Consider the following 21,349-nt stretch of genomic DNA (forward strand, 5'->3'; position numbering starts at 1 on the left):
TAGGTTAATAAGTTCTTAGAAAATCCAAGAGATGGCACTGGAAGCATCTCAACTTATATTGCACCAGCAAGCATCACTATTAAATAGAGTGCTGCCGAAGTTTCAGCCAGATCTATCGAATAGTTTCGTCGATCATAGTGAACAACTTTTATTTGTTGTTAACAATGGAAAAAAGTGAGTTCTAAGCGGTTATAAAATATTTTTATTTAAAAGGCCTTACACCTAAAGAAATCTAAGTTAAGTTAGATGCAGTTTATAGTGTATCTGCCCCTGGTTTTGCAACTGTTTACAATTGAGTAAATGAATTTAAACATGATGGTATATCAACCGCAGCTGAACATTGTTCAGGCCGTCCTATAGATGTGATCCTTCCGGAAATGATTAATAAAATCTACGATATGGCGTCGAGTGACCGAAGAATAAAATTGCGCCAAATAGTTGAGGCCACAGGGGTTTTCGAAAGGTAGAGTCATTTCAATTCTGTATGAGAAAAATTTCGGCAAGACGGATGCCGCGTTTACTCTCAGTCGAGAACAGACGCAGTCGACTGGTGGTCGCTGAGGCCCTTTTGGCGAGCATCCACCGTAATCCGGACGAGTTTCTGTGTCGATTCATAACTGTAGACAAAACGTGGATACATCACTACACTCCTGAGACGAAGAAACAGTCAAAACATTATGAAAGGTCAACCAGCTCCAAAGAAGGCGAAGACAGTAAAATCAGCCGACAAGGTTATGACCACTGTTTTTTGCGATGTACGTGGAATGATCTTTGTCGACTATTTACGAAAAGGACAAACAATCATAGAAAAGTATTGAGCGTCATTGGTGGACCAGTTAAGCGAGAAAAAAACGTCCTCATTTGAACAAAAAAAAATTCTGTTTCATCAAGACAAAGCGCACTCGTGCACATTTGCTTTGTTTCATGACTAACATTCAGTGATTGAAGTTTGAATTAGTAGACCATCCACTGTATTCACCATATTTGGTCCCTAATAACTTTTTTATTTCTTGTAACGGGGAATGTTATCTGAAAAAATGGGAAATTTATTCAAGGACAAAACTCCCACGATGTAGAGCTGATCGCCGCTCCGTTAAACACGTATGATTGTACGTGTATTCGCCTTTACGTCAGATGATTTCGCTTAAGTGTCTTCTATCGAACGGAGTTGAACTCACCTTAAGTCACGTGACTTGTGACACTCGATGAATCTTAGGTGTGAGCGACTTTATGCCTAATCGCTTAATCCGCTAGATGTAATCGGATTAAAAGCTAAGCCTTTTACAAATCCCTTAAGCTACTGGGAAAATTAAATGACGTAATCGGCGAATAAATTTGACTAACTTTAATTAATAAAAATAACTACAGTCTTTATTGGGCCGAAAGACTAACGCTCGCGAACAGGATTTTACAATGAATATTATTCGGTGAGAAAGAGAGAGAGAGAGAGAAGATTCGAATTTTACCGCGAACTAACACTCGGCGCGAATACTAAAAAAATCGCTTTAACGATTGACAAAATACCGAATGTATTTTGTCACGAAATAATGACGGGAGGTGCACCTACCCTGCGGTGCAATTACGGTGATTAGCCGTAATTGTTGATGAAATATATCAACTGCCGCTGCCCTTCTATTTATCAGCTGTGCTACCTCGATTTGCCTCTATCAGCGCTTATACTGCTTCTGCACTGCTGCTGTTAACCCATTAAGGCCCAGGCCAAACCTGGGAAAAATAGCGCCAAACTAACTATGCCAATCGTAGCTAAATCGTAAAAAAAAATACCCGTGTTTTTTCTTTTGCCATTTTCAATTGTTTATAAAAAATTATTTAAACAAATTATCAAAAAGTTATTATTTTCAAAAAACTGATAGCGGCAATCGATTCTACGGGAAAAAACATGAAAGAAATGTATATAACGTTTTTTTGTCAGACGTCAATTTGTTAGTGTAAAATGGCTATAAACAATTGCAAGTCTGTCAGGTACCTGTGTATACGCCAAATCCCAAGCAAAATCTATTGCCGATAGCGCCAAACTAACTATGCCAATCGTAGCTAAATCGAAAAAAAAATACCCCTGTTTTTTCTTTTGCCGTTTGCAATTGTTTATAAAAAATTATTTAAACAAATTATCAAAAAGTTATTATTTTCAAAAAACTGATAGCGGCAATCGATTCTACGGGAAAAAACATGAAAGAAATGTATATAACGTTTTTTTGTCAGACGTCAATTTGTTTAAGAAAATACTACTGTGGGCAAAAAGTAAGGTGAATTTTCAATTTAAACTTCGCGGGCTTAACATTTCGGGCTAGTTCTTTTTTTCTTGAGTTGGTAGGACTGCGAATGACATCTGGGACAAATTTCATGTCAATGTCATCATCAGTAATATATTTACGCTTGTGTTTATCAAACGACCAAGAGTGCATGTTTCGATTTTTACAATGTCTGATTTAATTGAGCAAAGAAGTGCCATCAAATTTTGTTTGCGGAATGAAATTTCGGCTGCGGAAACGTTGAGGATGTTGCGAAAGGCCTTTGGTGATTCTACCATGTCGCAGAAAAATGTTTATAAGTGGTACAAAGACTTCAAAGAGGGTCGAGAACGTGTTGATGACTTGGAGCGCTCCGGACGACCATCGACGTCAACAGATGACCAACACGTCAATAAAGTGAAGGAATTAGTGCTCGAAAATCGTCGGTTGACTGTTAGAGACCTTACTGATATGATCGGAATATCAGAAGGATCTGTGAAAACAATTTTGAAAGACCATTTGGGCCTACGAAAAGTCAAATCTCGTTTGGTACCGAAAACGCTCAATTTCTTGCAAAAAAGTCGCCGCGTTGATGTGTGTGAAACAATGCTTTCTGACTATCAGGACAAGCTCAAATGCATGATTACGGGAGATGAGACTTGGATTTATGCTTACGACCCTGAAACAACCGACCAATCAAGCGAATATCGTGCTAAAGGCGAGGCCAGACCGAAAAGAGCACATCAAAGTCGTTCAAAAATCAAGGTCATGATGACAGTTTTCTTCGATTTTCGTGGTGTGGTGCACTATGAATTCCTTCCACCCGGCCAAACTGTTAATAAGGAATATTATTTGAGCGTTATGCGTCGTTTGCGTGAAGCAATTCGTCTAAAAAGACCAGAATTATGGGCCAACAACTCTTGGTTTTTACATCACGATAATGCACCATCTCACACTGCACTCGTTCTTCGTGACCATTTCGCCAAAAATTCGACGCATATCGTTCCGCAACCACCGTATTCGCCTGATTTGGCTCCGTGTGACTTCTGGCTATTCCCAAAACTCAAGAGACCACTCCGGGGAACGCGTTTCGAGTCGATTGAGGAGATAAGAGCTGAATCGAAGAAGGCGCTGATGGCTATACCGGAAAGGGACTATTTGGCATGTTTCGAGGATTGGAAAAAACATTGGCATAAGTGTATTTTATCGGGAGGGGATTACTTCGAAGGGGATGACATTGATGTAGAAGAATAAATAAAGATTTTTCATTTTACAAACAAATTCACCTTACTTTTTGCCCACAGTAGTAGGACAGAAAGCTTTGAATTTTCACAAATTGTACATTTGGAAATTTGACTAACATAGTAATTGTTGGGTTACGAAGTTGCAAAGAGTTTGCAAAATTTTTTTTCTATTGAAACCGTGTTAGAGATCACGTTTGAGTGGCGGGCTAACGGTTTTATGTAATATTATGGATTCAGTTTTCATTACAAAAGTTTTTAGTATATTTGGACATTTCTAGTACATTTATTTTACAGTTATTTGTTTTTGGAACAAATTGACATTTGACAAAAAAACGTTATATACATTTCTTTCATGTTTTTTCCCGTAGAATCGATTGCCGCTATCATTTTTTTAAAAATAATACCTTTTTGATAATTTGTTTAAATAATTTCTTATAAACAATTGCAAACGGCAAAAGAAAAAACAGGGGTATTTTTTTTTTTGATTTAGCTACGATTGGCATAGTTAGTTTGGCGCTATCGGCAATAGATTTTGCTTGGGATTTGGCGTATACACATGTACCTGACAGACTTGCAATTGTTTATAGCCGTTTTACACTAACAAATTGACGTCTGACAAAAAAACGTTATATACCTTTCTTTCATGTTTTTTCCCGTAGAATCGATTGCCGCTATCAGTTTTTTAAAAATAATACCTTTTTGATAATTTGTTTAAATAATTTCTTATAAACAATTGCAAACGGCAAAAGAAAAAACAGGGGTATTTTTTTTTTCGATTTAGCTACGATTGACATAGTTAGTTTGGCGCTATCGGCAATAGATTTTGCTTGGGATTTGGCTTATACACATGTACCTGACAGACTTGCAATTGTTTATAGCCGTTTTACACTAACAAATTGACGTTTGACAAAAAAACGTTATATACCTTTCTTTCATGTTTTTTCCCGTAGAATCGATTGCCGCTATCAGTTTTTTAAAAATAATACCTTTTTGATAATTTTTTTAAATAATTTCTTATAAACAATTGCAAACGGCAAAAGAAATAACAGGGGTATTTTTTTTTTCGATTTAGCTACGATTGACATAGTTAGTTTGGCGCTATCTTTCCCAGGTTTGGCATGGGCCTTAATGGGTTAATTGACACGGAAATGCCGTTGCACTCACGCACGTAATTGTCCCAAGAAAACTTTATATCGGCGAAACAAAGTGCAAAACACAAATCGGCTGTAAAGTCGCGTGAACAGCTGAGGCGTAACTGTTTAATTTAAATGTTCGCGCGCCTCCTCTCTCTCTCTCTTAATTGTTCGTACTAACGCGCGAGTTACCGAATCGCGAACGGATCGATTAATTGAATCGACTACCGTTGCATTCTAAACCTAAAAACGTGGCTTGCCGAACAACGATTCATTTCAAATGAGCAGGTCATAACATAAATAAATGGTTATTTTAACTTACAAAATTATTTTTTCTGATGGCTTAAAAAAACTTGAAGGATGCCTGGAAAAGTGTGTCAAGCTAAAAGGAGATTATGTTGAAAAATAAAGAAAATCTCGCAAAAAATTGTTTTTCTATCTCTTTCTAAGGACTTATTGACCCACTCTTGTAACATGGATTTTTCAGCTAGTTTTGTTGAAAGATATAACCTTTTTCTATTTGAAATCAGTAAACAATTCTTTGATACTCGTAACTTTGAGGGTCTGTTTCATCTCCTAATATCATTTATCCGTAAAAAAAATACGCGTGTTTTAATTTTTAATGTTCTACAACATATTACAAGTGACTGAAATTGGTGATCGAAACCTAAAGTAAATTCCTTGTGACTATAGATCAAATTCTTTTGGATTCTAAGTTATTCATTTTGAACTTAACATCTGAAGTAAATTTATAAAGCTCACTTATTGATTTATGGGATAAAAAAATATTTCGACTTTGTTGATATTTGTTGAGATTTCATATTTTTACTGACAAAAAATTTTTCTAAGACCAAAAAAAGAGAAAAATTATTTCTTGTAAAATTCATGATATTTATTATGGAATAATATTGAATGAGTAAAAAAAAATTTGATATAGTTTTTAATCATTTTGACGTACCAGCTGTGATTAAATAAAATTTTGTAAATCGACAAAATTTTTTTTTCGAAAAAATAAAAAAAAAATAGTACAGTATTCCACTTTCAAAAACTAACATTTTTTCTCCTATACATTTTTTGAATTTTTAGAATTTACGAAGTAAAAAATGTTTAAATTGTCACTTCCCGGTAAAAATGCCCGTCCGCGCGTTGGTTTTGACGAAAACAATATTTTGAGCAGTGATTCAGATAGAGCTCGATAAAAGTTAAAACACGTTTTGACTTAAATTTTTGTAAGATTATTTTTCTAGATTTGATAAATTTTGAAAGTTAGCAAAAAATTTTCCGAATTTTCAATGTTGAATTATTGCTTGCAAAAAATTAAAAAATAATTAGTGGCATTCCTGAGTTATACCATTCAAAAGCTCTTGTAAAGACCTTTCAAACGCGCTCCAAGGCGACTCTGTAGGTTAAGTTTTACCAGAGACATTGAACTTTAAATTTTGACTAATTTTGCGGTGGGGAACCTAAAGTAGATGACGGCATGTAGTAGTATACTATTATATCTAGTTATTTTATCTTACACTCTATACGTATGAGATAAAACTTCATACTAGAATAATAGTGATTCTATAGAAAATGTTTAGTAAATATTTAATGGCTGTTTTTTTGTTATGAAATGGTTTTGGTGAACTATTCTCAGTAATCTAGTATGTAGGTTCTTTAATCCTTTAATTGATTCTGAATAGGCTTCTTCTCATGCAATTATCCCATAGGAGCAAATGCTGTGAAATAGTGCATAGTAAAGGATTCTTAGTACATTGGAATACATTATTCGTGATAGTTGGTAAAGGCAAAAGTTAAATATTTGGTCCTTATTAGGGCTCATCGTGTTTCTTTGGTAATTTATTTATGTAAATAATGATACACGTCACCGCTATGATATACTTTGAACTTGTTTAATGCTAACTGCTCCTTATATTTTCTGCGCAAATTAAAAATAATACGAAAACATGAAAAAGAAAGCAAAAGCTAGTGGATCAGTTAAACGGGAATTAGAAAATTCGCAAACTTCAATTGAATCGATGATGTGCTATTCGTCAAAAGATAAATAAATAAAAAAAATATCATTTTATTCAAAGAAAGTACAGTCGAACCTCTGCTACTGCACCCACCGCAACTGCCCGACCTCTGCCACTGCCCGTTACCTAGCCTCTCTAACTGCCCGATTTATGACTTGAGGCAGTGTCGTACGCTTTCGGTCGCTTACCTGGCACCTGCCGGCGGCGCACTTTTATGAGTCTGGCGCCGACGCGTCGCTCTTATATCTTGCATATCTCCAAGTACAAGATGACTCCTTGTAATTTGTGACTTATGATTTACACTCCTTGTAATTTATGACTCTTGCAATTTGTGGGGGGGATATGTACCTAAATTTGTAACATTTTCTCCGGGCCCCCCCTCGAGACCAGCGCGGCACGCCACTCAATGCCCGTACCTGACGGAGCGCTCTTATTGGCTAACGCCAGAGAGCCCGTAGCGGGCAGTGGCGGAGGGCACTAACTCCCGAGAGCGTGTAGTAGCAAAGGTCCGACTGTAGATATAATGCAAAGGGAATTGAATTAATTAAATTTAGATTATTTGAAAAAAATACTGTGGCAAACACCTTGTAAAATCCAGTAATTCCTTCAGTTATTCTGATTTTATTTAATGCGTCAATCATTCCTGAGTACTGTTTTGAAACTGATAAATGAATATCTTCAGCATACTGCAAACAAAGTCTAGTCTTAATAACCCATACTGGATTAGTCAGCAAGAGTGTAAGAATTCCAGCGTTTACGGCCGCCGTCATGTGCATCCAAGGACTTAATTGTTCATTGATACTTGTATCTTGTATACAGGTTTTTATAGAGTTGTATCTGGAATAAAAATAATTATATCCTTTTTTTTATTTCTTCGAAAGGACAGCTTTATATCAATTACTTTCAATCGTATAATTTATTATTTATTTCGATTTTTAAAGGTTGATAGTTACGAAAATTATGTTTTTATAAGCGGTCGGAATTTCCAAAAATATGCATATTTTAAATAAACATTAAATTTATATTTATGTGGTCTTTTTTGTTCTCATGATTATTTTTTAAAACTTCACTGTTTGCAAAAAATATAGATAAATGTCCTAGAATGACTGGACTAACTGTTTTCCTTACTCATACTTCGGTGACCTACGAGTATTAACCCATTAAGGCTCATGCCAAAACAGCACGAGACAGCGCTAAACTAACTATGCCATTCATAGCATAAGTGAAAAAAAAGTACCCCTGTTTTTTCTTTTGTCATTTGCACTTTTTAATTAAACATTATTTAAACAAATTACCAAAAAAGTTAATATTTTAAAAAACTGATTGCGGCAATCGATTCTATGGAAAAAAAATGATAAAAACGTATATTACGTTTTCTAGACAAACTTCAAATTGTTAGTGTAAAACTGCAATAAACAATTGCAGGCCTGACAGGCTTACGTGTACGAGGTCTGTCCGGAATGTATCGGTCTTACGTTTATATCTTCGCGCCATAGTGTTCGAGCGACCTCTACCGGACAGAAACGTCAACAGTAAAGCCTCACGAATCTATTGGTTACTTACTGACACCTGCCGGACGTATAGTTCATGCGCAGCGTGTCTTTGTTTACAGTGCTTTTTTCGCGTTCGTCGGATTTAGATATTGTCAAAAATGACTGAAAAACAAGATCAACGAATTTGCATCAAATTTTGCTTTCAACTCGGAAAAACGAGTTCGGAAACTATTGAAATGATGCAAAAGGCCTTTGGAAGCGAGTGTATGAGCAAAACACGAATAAAAGAGTGGTATAAACGGTTCAAGGATAGTCGCACTTCTGTCGATAGTAATTCTCGTTCCGGCCGACCTTCGACGACAAAAACCGCAGATAATGTTGAGCGAGTGCGACTTGCAATCGAACAAGAACGTCGTATGACTGTGCGAGAACTAGAAGAAGACCTTGGGATACCAAAAACTATCATTTCAGAAATTTTAACCGAAAATTTATGAATGAAACGCGTGTGTGCGAAATTCATCCCACAATTGCTCACAGCAGAGCAGAAGAACATTCGCTTAGAAATCGCTCTAGACAATCTGGAAATGGTCAATAATGATAATAATGTGCTTAGAAAAGTTATTACAGGTGATGAATCATAGGTTTATGGTTATGATCCTGAAACAAAAGAACAATCTTCACGGTGGAAGCATTCTGAATCGCCAAGACCGAAAAAAGCAGGTCAAAGTCGGACCAATGTTAAGTCAATATTGATTGTTTTTTTCGATTGTGAAGGTGTTGTTACATCACTAATATGCACCAACAGGTCAGACAATCAATAAAGAATACTATGTTCAAATTTTGAAACGTTTGCGTGATGCAGTAAGAAGAAAACGGTCGAACTTTTGGGAAAGTGGTGACTGGCTTCTCCATCACGATAATGCGCCAGCGCATTCATCCAACCTTGTGCAGCAGTTTTTGAGCAAACACAATATCGCATTGCTTCGACAACCTCCATACAGTCTCGATATAGCCCCTTGTGACTTATAGCTGTTTCCAAAACTAAAAAAACCACACAAAGGACACCGATTCGATGACAAAACAACGGTTGAAAACAATGCGTCAAGTGTACTTAAGGCTATCCCTAAAAGTGAGTTCCAAGACTGTTTTGCAAAGTGGAAACATCGATGGAACCGTGTTATTGAATCAAGTGGGGATTACTTTGAAGGATGCCACCCACCAGATGATAAATAATAACGCTAGCACGAAAATATAAGGGTAGGCCCGATACTTTCCGGACAGACCTCGTATACGCCAAATTCTAAGCAAAATCCATGAAAGGATAGACTTTATAGTCATTTCCTAGCGTCAAATTTAAGTCTGACCAGAAAACGTTACATACGTTTTTGTCATATTTTTTCCCGTAGAATCGATTGCCGCAATCAGTTTTTAAAAATATTAACTTTTCTGGTAATTTGTTTAAATAGTTTTTTATAAACAATTGCAAATGGCAAAAGAAAAAATACGGGTACTTTTTTTCACTTATGCTATGAATGGCATAGTTAGTTTAGCGCTGTCTCATGCTGTTTTGACATGGGCCTTAATGGGTTAAGCTTAGCTTGAAAACGGTCTGCGCGATTACAGGGAAGATTTCGTATTCAGAGATAATGTCTGTGACGATGCAAGCAGTACGTTTACTTATAGTCTGCCTCCCTCCCTCTTCCCCCTTTTTTCTGCAAGACACAGTGGCCAACATTGGGCATATATTAGAAATGTGCTTAACGCTTTACCCTTTGTTTCAATATCGAAGATTGCCGAAAAGCGACTGAAGAGACTCGAGGGGCTCCAGTAGTGAGAGCGAGAAGGATACAGCGAGTCCCTTCCTGCATAGAAAGACGCTAATAAGGACTGTAACCACACGCGAGAGTCTTCGCCCAGCTGCTCACGTAATACAAGCTGACTTGTTGCAAGGTACGCAATTTGGACGCCTGCTAATTGAAAAAGAAGAGTTGCTACTCAATGCAGTTTCGCTTGGCCGCCTACTTCACCACGCCAACCAGCCCGAAAGAAAAACAAGTCAGGCTTTCGTTTTCTCTCTCTCTAATCTTTCTCGCCATGGCAAACTTGTGATTACAGTAGATTTAAGTACGGGAATACTCGGTAGCCAAGCAATCATGCGTCGGCTACCTGAGATTCCTGTATGTTCCGAGCAGCGGCTTAATTGGTTAAGTGCGGGGGACAGGTAGTGAGCTGCTAAGGCGTTCACCCGCCAGGTAGTTCAAACTTGATTTGTTTTGATCACAAATATTGCATTGGGATGTGTCTCTTTCTATTCTTTCTTAGTGGTAAGGGATCTGTATTGAATTTGTTCGTTCATTGTTTTTTAATGATTAAAAATAAGATTATGTAGTTTGGTAAACGGTGTGTATATTTATTTCCTTGGTGACAACGCGCATCTTTGTTATATGTCTGTGCTATCGACTCAGGCTTTGAACAATTTAATTTTCGGTACTATCCGCAATGAATCGATAAACTCAACGTGTATTTCAACATTGTTTTCGGGAAGATGATTACCTTTCTTCATATCAATGGATATTTCAATCGAAGACCTTGTTAAATAACCTTAGATTTTGTAAAACATGTCTTGAATAAAGGTAAGGCAATATATTTTTAGTAACAACGTTAAAAGGGTACCCTGTTAACCCATTTCTTTCCAATCGACCATGAGATTACCGATTGGTTTATCGTCTTGTAAAATGGGTAGAATCGCTTGAAATCGACATGCAAAATACCATTTCCAAAGCAAAAAGACTTGCTCTTTCCGAATCTGCAAACAGATTTTCAAAATTTTGCGATCCAAAAACAATATGGCTGCTCAAACTTAGTGAAAATTTCATTTTTCATGTTAACTGAATTTCCTTTTTTTTCGAGTAAAGTATGTAACGTATACCTACTAAACAATTTTATTTCACTATCATTATGGTTGTAGGACTTCTGTTATCGATTATTGATATTTTTGAAAATCCAAAATTTAAAATGGCGGACGAAAAATAGAAAAATTCTGAAAAATGAAGGAAAATAAGAAAATATATATTTCTTGTATTTTTGAGGGTGCTGATTTGATATCTGGTGTTGATTTTTGAAAATTCTTGCATCGAAAATCAATATCGAGCATTCGAAATGGCTGATATACTTAATTTATTTTATAAATATATTTTTTCTAGCAAAAATCCACAGGTTTAGCATTCATTAATTTTCTAAATAATAATTATTTCAAATCATACTTCACTTATAAAACGGCCGCTAGGTGGCGAACAGTCATTTTTTTGTACTTGCAGTAAAATCTGCAATCCTAAATCCATATAGGTACCCGATATTTTCCGTAAATTTGTATACTTAAAAAAAATAAACTACAAAATTTATATTACTATTGTATTACAATAATAATAATTTATATAAAAACTTCGACTACTACTGCGATTGATTTATTATAATATTTCTGAACCTCATAATATTATAATTTTGAATAACTTTACAAAATAACATCTGGTGTAAAGTATGCCAAAGAAAAACACAAAGCAATCCGACAGTAGCATTACTGTTGAAACTACTGAGCTTATGGATTTAGATTCCGATCATGTTGACGGAGCAGATAAAACGTTTTCTAATTTATCCGAAAGTTTATTTAGAAACAGTGTTCAGATTATTAAAGGACGCAATTGTCCAGAAGGGTATCGAATAGTTGACGAATCCCTCATTTCTTCAAATAAAAAACTAGAACCTTTACATGAGTATGTATGGAAAAAAGGAGAAAAATTTTATGATTCAATACCAAAATCAGAAATATATAGTTAACTGGATCAGGACTTTCAGGTGTTTTAGGTCCCAAGTGGATTAGAAATGTTGTTAAGCTGTTCCAGATAGCTGCTAAAAGATGGAATGACCAACCGTATATACTGTGAAGTGCAATTCCATTCACGAGGAAGTCGACTAGCATCTTGACTCCTTGAAGTATCACGAAAATTGCCATGATGCCAGCACTAACTGTGCTAAAGGTCATAAATTTTGACCACATACGGTTCCAAGTACTTGATACTAGACGTTCCATTGCATCTTCGTTTAATAATCTTTTTGCCATTCCTTCGTTGTCTCGTACGAGATGGCCCTTGATTTCTCGAGTTACGTCATTGATTACTACTGAAAGCTCGAGAGGATACATAATTCTGGTCAATAATTCTTCTAGGTCCTTTTCTGAGTAAATACCACTGGTAGCAAGTGTGGGAATGTCTTGATACTTCCAAGTCATTTCTGCAAAAGGTTTCAGGATCTCTGGTGGTCGAGCATCTACTGGCTTAGGTAAGAATTTAAACCAATTTTCATTGAGGTAGAAGAAGGTAGGCAGAACAGCATTGCAATCCACAATCGTACCATGACCCTTTACAATGTGAGTCTTAGGTGTCATAAACTTAGTTTCGTTGTTATGTGAAACCTTGAGTTCTGAATAGCATTCGTCACTTGGAACAATTTTAACGTCGGTTGGGATGCACTTAACAACATGTACTACTTCACCGGCACTTACAGCCATATAACCGGGTCCCTTCATCAAATTGTAAGCAAACTGATCTGGCGATTGATGAGCTATCGCTAAAGCATTTTTTAGAACATCACGCTCTTATTCACACTGGTGTATAACTACGTCCCTGTATAAATTAATAATTTGCGTTCTTAAGTGTCTTTCAACGAAAACGAATTTGGAGTTTACGTATGCAAAAATATCAAGATTATTCAAAGACATTTCAAAGACACGTATCTCTAATCCAGAACTATAGTCACCGTTAATTTTGTGTATAAATAGTTTTGGATGCTCAGAGCTAAATATTTCGAAACCACATATGTTTTTTTCCTTTTATCATTAATGCAAAAGTAATCTGTTGGTTAATTAGCGAATAAATAGTATTGCCGTGTTCGTCGAAGATTTTTTCAGCGCTGCCATGGAATAGTACGCCATAGCGATCGAATTCACAAGTGTCTGAAGGTAAAGCCCTCCAGAAGGTATTACCACCTTCGCTATCGATACAGGATTAATCGGACAATACGCATTTAGTTCCTGAACGCAATCTTAAGAAACTATTCTCTAAATCGACGGCTCCATAAGAGTCTTGTACGGTAATTTTAACAAATCCTTGCACGATTACATTACTCCAAGCACCGTAGACATCGGAGTATAAGGCTCCCTTGCAAGATCCATCCTTGTCAATAGATCCTGCTAGGATTACAGGTCAAGTTGTTGTTCGATTTATACTAATATCACGGAATACGTGAGCGCCGTCTAAATACAAAGTGCCAGAGGCATACAATTCTAAGCACTGTTTCCGACTTACTTCTATCATATATTCTAAAGTTCCGAATTTCACATCGGAATTATGCAAATGCACCCCGCAATATTTGATAGTACGTTGCAGTATTAATTTACATTGCACTATATGTGCTTCTTCAAATTGATTTAACTGCATTAACTGTATGCAAACTTTCGTACTATTGATGGAAGAGGAAGGCATATCGCATGGCGCGACATCTAATAAAGAAACCGTAGTTATGTTTAAGGAGCGAGCTCCACAGTCATATGCTATTATGGCACGACTCTTGAAGGCGCAGGAAAAAAACGAAGAGATGAAGTAGGCGGTGCATTGCTTAAGCGGAAATCAAAATATACTTTCGTCTTTCTGTAATAAAAAAAAATCAATTATTTGTTCTCTTACTTCTAGTGTTATCTATGCTCGTATAAAGGAGGTTCTGAGCCTATTAGCATGGACTACTTTCGGATTTTTCTTTATCTGTATTCGTATGTTATTTCTAGGTAGTATTCCTACAATTTTATATGGTCCTGTCCAATGATCTTCTAGCTTACCAGGATTAGGGCCAGATTTTAAGAAAACATAATCACCTAGCCTGAAGTTTTTAGGGTTAATATGTCGGTCAAATAGCTTTTTCGATTTTTCTTTTAAAGCTATCAAGTTTTCATAGGCTAATTTTCTAATGCCGACTAACCAAGTCCGATTTTTTAGGTTATTTTATTGGACATGATTTGCTGTGTTTTATTTCTATTTATTACAGTAGATCATTTGTTAATAGTTTCAGTTAGAAATACGTTGAGTGAGTTGATGCTACTTTTTACATTATTACCAATTCTAAGAGGAACAGTGCACGTTATCCGTTCCTCTATTAAAGAGCATACTTTTTCCAGTCAACTTTAATGTTATTGTTTACTTTTTTCAATACGTAGTAGAGTAATTATTAACGAAAAATAATCTGACGATAAATCTAGGCATGTTGCCACTTCAAAATAATTTTTGTTTATACCTTTAGTCAATCAAATCCGGAAGCTTGTTTATATCTGTAGGCCAGTATCTTAATTCTCCAGTGAATATCAGAATGTAGTTATTTTGTTGTAGTATCGCATAGTGTACATGATTTTGGGATATGTTGTAGTACTTGAAAAAAAATTAGATACGTGTTTTTTTTTATCGGCCCATAAGAGCTTTTAAGGGGTGAAATCCACCCTGAAAATCAACCCCTAAAATCAGTTTTTTTAATATTTTTCAGCATCAAATAAATATTTTTCAGTAAACTCAACGTTAAAAAATTTCTTATAAAAAGGCGTTTTTAAGAACATAACATTTATACCGAAGGGTTGCAACCCCCTTTTTAATAAGGGTAAATACACCATTTTTTGTACTGTTTTACGATATGTAATATAGTAAATCAGCTCGAGTGATTTAAAAATCGCACTGGTAATGAAAAAATACCAAAATTAAATTGACGTGCTTCCGAATTTTTAAAAAAAATATGTTTAAGGGGTGTTTCACCCCCTAGAAACCACCCCCGTTAAACTATCAGCAGGTTAATCCACCTAACCCTGGGATAAACAAGTTTAGTCGTTTGTTATTTCTTGAAATAATTTAATCCTATGCATGAGCGAGCTACCTCAACTAACCAACCAAACCGCCATAAACCACCCTTACCAAACCACATGCAGGCTAACCCACCTAATCCTGGGAAAAGCAGTTTTAGTCGTTTGTTATTTCGTGAAATAATTGAATTTTACACCTAAGCGGGTTATCCCAGCTGAATCACATATCTCTTATCCACCTACCCCTGACCTATCTAACCTCCCACCCTTATAAACCACCCTTACCGAACCACATGCGGGCTAACCTTATATAAATAGCGAAAAATAAATGTATTTCTTGAATAACATTCATGTTGCATAACAATATGTCCCAAGTATTACAAATTTTATGTAATAATTATTTTTATTTCATTATAAATACAAAAAAGATAAAAATAATTAATAATGGCTTATAAATGTAAGATTTGAGACTAAAATAAATTATAAATAATTATTAACTATTTTGTTTTTTCGAAATTAATAATAACAGTTATAGTATCAGTTTTTTTTTAATATTATTTTCATTGTATTACATATAGCTGTGTACAAATGAGTAATAATAATAGTTATTATTTTTTAAACGTAAAGTTAATTCGTAATAAAGATAAATAACAAGTAATAACAATTGAAAATTATTAATTTCAAAAGTGGAAGTTTAATATAGTTATTATTTCTTTTTTAATCATTTAAAATTTGTCAATGAGAAAAGAAATTATAACAAATAATTGATTATATTAATAGTTATAAATAGTTATTATAGTGTCAATTCCTATACTTATAAACTGTTTACTTTTTTCAAATTTCACTGGTTTAGTTTACTTTTTGTTGGTACTTGACTTTGCTGTACACTTTATTTTATTTACAATTTTGTCTTATCAATGGTTCGAAAAAGATAAGTTATATCAAATCTACGCCCCTTATCATAATAAGACATCCGATACATATTTCATTATTCATAGTAGTTGAAGAAAAGTCAAGTATTTAAACAGTTCAAGTTTTTTTATAGTGCTGGATTTGTAAATAAACTTATTTCTATATTTACATACAAATTTCCCGAACACGAAAATATAGTACATAACAAGAGAAAAAGTTTTTGTCTACTACGTAAGTATTTATGTCACTTATCATATATAATTTTGTTCAAATATTTTGATTTGTAAACATGTGAAATATAACTGTTAAAAACGTATGATCGAATTCTATCTATAGACTAGGTTTTCTTTTGTCTTTTGTAAAATTATTCAACTGCAAAAAAGAGTATTTATATCTTGATTTTGTTTTAGATTAAAACATGAAGATCAATCCTTTGAACGTAGTCAATTTATTATTAGCATATTTTCAAAGTTTACAAATACGAGATAGCGAGATTAATTTCAAAGAAATTAAATTGTCAGCAAAGTTGAAAGAAATATTGATAGATGCCGTGTATGAGTTTAATGATATTGATATGATTGTTGACATTAGATTTTCATGAAGATTATAAAGATATTGATGCTAAAATAATCGAAGATGAAATTCAACATCACTTTCCTGATCCTGATTTTGCACCAACAAATCAGTGCATAAATGATGATGAAGAAATCACATTTGATTATAAACAAAGAGCCGTAGAATTTTGGAAGAGCGGAAAAACCAAAAACTTAAAACTGGATACTGTACATCATAGATTCAAAAAAGTTTCATCTATAAGTCAACGTAAACATTGGGCTGAAACAATTAATAAAAATGGAACTTACCGAGAAAAAATTGCGCAAATTTGCCATACACGTTTGATAATTTAAAAGCCGCTATTGCAGTTGGTACGACAGTGCATGATCGAGATATACGGAAATAGGCATTGCAAGCTCAAAAAATTGATGGCCATGAAGATATAAGATTTAAGGCTTCTCAAAATTGGTTACTAAAATTTAAAAAAGCTCATAGAATAGTATCTAGAAAAATAAGTAAATTTATCACCAAAAAAAACATTAGAAAGTAAAGAAGAACGACAAACTAATGCTGATGCTTTTGTAGCTGATGTTAAATCATGTATACCAGAAATCGGCATTTCAAACTTTTATAATTCAGATCAGAGTGGTTTCCAATTAGAAATGCACTCGGCAAGGACATGAGCAGTTGAAGGAGAAAAGCAGGTGCAATGTCTGGTACAGTCGGTTTCATCGACAACGCACAGTTATACAATTCAGCCAACTATATCAGCAACCGGAAAACTTTTATCACCACTTTTTATAGTATTAAAAGAAAAAAGTGGTCAATTCGGTCCCATAGTGGAATCTTCATCATTTAGACCAGAAAATGTGCATGTGGAAGTATCTTAATCTGGAAAATTAACGACAAGTTATTATATTTTTGTTTATTATAATGCAATGGCATAAAAAAATTTTGACATTTTTTAATTTTAGATCATTTTAAAATTTGATTGAAAGAAGTTTTTTACCCAAATGTTGGACCTCAATCTGTACTTTTACTCGACTCTTGGAGTGGACATTGCGATAAAGCTGTAAGGAAAACGATGTCGACAAACAAAATTGTTAATATAAAAAAAATTCCCACAGGAACGACAGGGAACATCCAACCACTTGATGTTTATGGATTTCGTATCTTGAAAAACTTCGTTCGACATTTATCAGTTCAAGTAATTTTGATGGACTATGAAATGAATCTACATTTAAAAAATAACATCATAAAAATGCAATCTCTTGTCCATAACCAGCTTTCTTCACCAAGATATACAAATATTTTTAAATACGCTTGGTATAAAAGCGGCTACATTGCTGAAAAATCATCTAAAACAGATAACCCTGTTGATTTTAGATTTGGAGATTCTTGCAATATACATTGCGAAGTAGAAGCATGTAAAAATGTTGCTATAATACGATGTAGTTGGTGTAAAAGATCATTATGTTTCAAACACTTTTTCGATGATTATCATTTCTGTAAGGAATTCGTTGAATGATACATTTTAATTTACCAATAAATAAAAAAAAGAAAAAGATGAAAATTATTATGAAAAATCAAAATATATGTAGTATCGCGTACGATGGCTCTTACGTAAATATATATGTATAGATCTATAAATGATAATTAGACCTCGTGTTATTCTCGTGTTTATTTTTAAGAGATATTTCTCGCCATTTTGGTACTATTAAAATAAAATGCATTAAACATATTTTTATTTGTCATAAGTTATGTTTGAGCTACAGATATATTTTTTCAAAAAAAAATGGGATACCCCACGTACGGTGTAGAAATCAATCATTTTAAGAAAAAGCAACTGATAAACTCAATTCTCCCAAAGTTAGGTTTATTAGCCTACATTTCGTTGGGTAAGGGTGGTTTATGGGGGTTTGGTGAGTTAGAGACAGGTTGGTTAGTTGAGGTAGCTCGCTCAGGCGTAGGATTAAATTATTTCAGGAAATAACAAACGACTTAACTCGTGTTTCCCAGGGTTAGGAGGTTTAGCCTACTTGTGTTTCAGTAAGGGTTGTTTATAAGAGCGGTTTATAAGGGTGGGGTTAGATAGGTTAGGGGTAGATGGATAAGAGGTATGTTATACAGCTGGGATAACTCGCTTATAGTTTAAAATTCAATTATTTCAAGAAATAATAAACGACTAAAGTTGCATTTCCCAGGATTAGGTGGGTTAACCTGCATGTGATTCGGTAAGGGTGGTTTATGGGACTCTACATAAACCCGTTTGCGTTCCAGATATCGAGTTTTAGACTGCTCATTATGCCATTTTGTTTATCAGTACAGTTAAAATATTCAACATAGTATCCATTCTTTACATGAGCTGCTTCATTATACGTTCTAATTTATTATTTGGGTTTACTTTGTTATTTACCTCTATTTACCTCTGCTTGAACAACTGTTTGTTTTGATACATAACTCTGATTGTTTTTTTAATATTACCTGCGCATATGTTATATTTGGTATAACTCTATTGAGGTTAGCATTTAAATTTCAATTTGAATTTTGATGATCTTGGATACTGTTTTACTTTAACGTTGTTTCTCTTAATCTAGGAAATAGTTTTTGCTGGAATTGCTTACGAACTGGACATTCTCTATAGTTTGCGGTGTAATTTCCTTTATATTTTGCACATGTTACTTCTTTTACTGTTTGTTTAATTGAACATTCTTTAGTTTGATGTTGTTAAATACATTTTACATACACAGCACTTTTGTAACAATAGTTTTTTGTATGCCTGTATTCTTGGCAATTTTAACATGGAGGAATTTCGCTATTAACGTCCGGTGGCTTTAATTTGATTACCGTGTTTAATAGTCGGTTAAGTTATAAATTTCCTGGCTTGTATAATCATGTTCAGTTTCAACTGTGAATAGCGGCAATGATAGTTTTGTGATGCAATGCCTTATATTATGAATACTTAATACTTTAGATCCATGTTCTTCTATGGCTGCTTTTCATTCACATCTATATCAACTAATGGGAGAATGTTTCTTAATATAACTTTGAAACGTTTTTCTCTTTTGCGCTGGAAAGTGTAAAATTGCGTGTTTCTTTCTTTCAATGCAGTAATAATTGGTCAATATTTTTCGAAAGTTGTTGGCTGAATTTTAATTTTGTTTAGTCCTACCACTTTTAAGGTATAATTTTCTTTGGCTAATGAGCATAGTAGATTTTTGAACGGTTTAATATTCTCTACATTTTAAACAAAGATCGGAGGGGTTTGCTTTTCAACATATTTGCTTCGTTGTTTTCCTCTTCACTATGATTTTCTTTATTTTCTTGAAGTATTTGTTACCTGTTTCTTGTGTTACTTCGTCAGTAATCCGATCATTGTGCTTGTCGTTTTTTGTTTTGAGTTCGGTTTTCTGGACTACTTCTTTGTCTTTTACCGCTTACCATTTTCCCATTTCCTTAGTGATCATGTAACGAGCGCAAGCGCTGCGCTTGTTCTTGTCGGAATTTTCACCAATTCCCCTCTCTCTCAGCAAGGTACGGTGACCATCGTTAGACGCATTTAAGAATACGCCTAATGCATGGTCTTTGTTTCAGCCGATGGAGATTGCCAAGCGAAGCCGAGCCGACCCGAAGTTGTTACGCTGGTGACAGAGTATAGAGGTGTTAGCAAGAGAGAGAGAGAGAGTTAGGGACGTGAGTGCCCCACGATAGATTAGGCAGGCGCGCGTCGCGAACCAATTAGCGCATTGGTCGCGCGTCGCCTAATAAGTAGATCAAGTGGGGAGAGAAAAAGAACGAGGAAGAAGCTGTCAATCGCGGAAGAGAAAACAAGCGATAGACGGTAGTGAGTCGAGCAGTCAGAAGGTTTCATTAAGACGGTAGACGGTCAGCGGTGCAAAGTCGAAGTGCATTTGAGGACAAAGGGTCAGCCGAACGCACACGCCGCTAAGGGTCGACAAAGACCGAGAGGAAAGAGGACGACTGCCTTGTTCCAGCATCTGTTCGGGATGCTACTCGGAGAAGTCGGCAGGAGTTGCACAGCGACGGCCAGTAACATCGTGCGCAGGGCACAACCAGGCCTCCCGTTCCTGTATTGAAGGTCAAGTCCCGCGAACTAATCTTTCTCTCTCTCTCTTTCTTCAGCAGTATGACAAGCCGAGCTGTTCCAGCCTAACTGATCCTGGATTTGTTTATTTCCATTGTTTATTATCAATTTTTATGTTAACAAGACAGTTCCCCGTTACATAATTTGGCGTCCAACGTTCAACGGGACGTAAACCATTGACGAGGTATAGACTCGCAGGTTAGGTTACACGAGTCGCGTAAACATAAACAACCTTCGCATAAGCGTCAGCCGAAAATTTGAGTTCGTGCGGATTCTAGAAAATGAGCGCGCGTCGATGCCAGTGTTTACTTCGTGAACTCGAGTGTACGCGCGAAGTAAACAAAGGACATAAATTCTATATCGTCTCAATTCAGCATTGCGCCGAAATAATTTAATAGACGCAACGCTATTTATTTTCGCCGATCTATTTCTTCATTAAAACGTTGAAGACGCACGAAGGCACGTATATGTATATACATAAATTAATATATACATATATTTATATTACTCAATGCGTATAGATCAGCGCAGAGAATTTCCTTTGTTATAGGTATATTTAAGGCCTACCTCTCGCTAACATCGATTAGTAAACTAAACAACTGTTGCGACAAAACCGAAAAGTTTTTCGTTGTATGTGTTCCATATAAGCGATAGTAAGCTTCTGTTACCGTGCGTATAACAGTGTTTTTGTTTTTTTTGTTTCTTTTCTTTTTCTTTTCGCTTCTTTTCTCGCATGCTCGAATTAAAA

The 21,349-nt window shown here is 35.1% G+C and overlaps 1 protein-coding gene across 3 annotated transcripts in view; it reads right to left on the reverse strand.

Moving 5' to 3' along the window:
* The window catches only part of LOC131671894 (mitochondrial folate transporter/carrier), a 323,633-nt gene that overhangs the window by 209,927 nt on the left and 92,357 nt on the right, over nt 1-21,349 (reverse strand). For all 3 annotated transcript variants that reach the window (XM_058948718.1, XM_058948802.1, XM_058948886.1), the window contains exon 4: nt 7,232-7,484. In XM_058948718.1, the coding sequence (XP_058804701.1) occupies nt 7,232-7,484 (253 nt within the window). The remainder of the gene's footprint in view (nt 1-7,231; nt 7,485-21,349) is intronic.

Source organism: Phymastichus coffea, unplaced genomic scaffold (genome assembly GCF_024137745.1).
Source record: "Phymastichus coffea isolate CEN01 unplaced genomic scaffold, Cenicafe_Pcof_1.1 PCOF00001, whole genome shotgun sequence".
NCBI lineage: Eukaryota > Metazoa > Arthropoda > Insecta > Hymenoptera > Eulophidae > Phymastichus > Phymastichus coffea.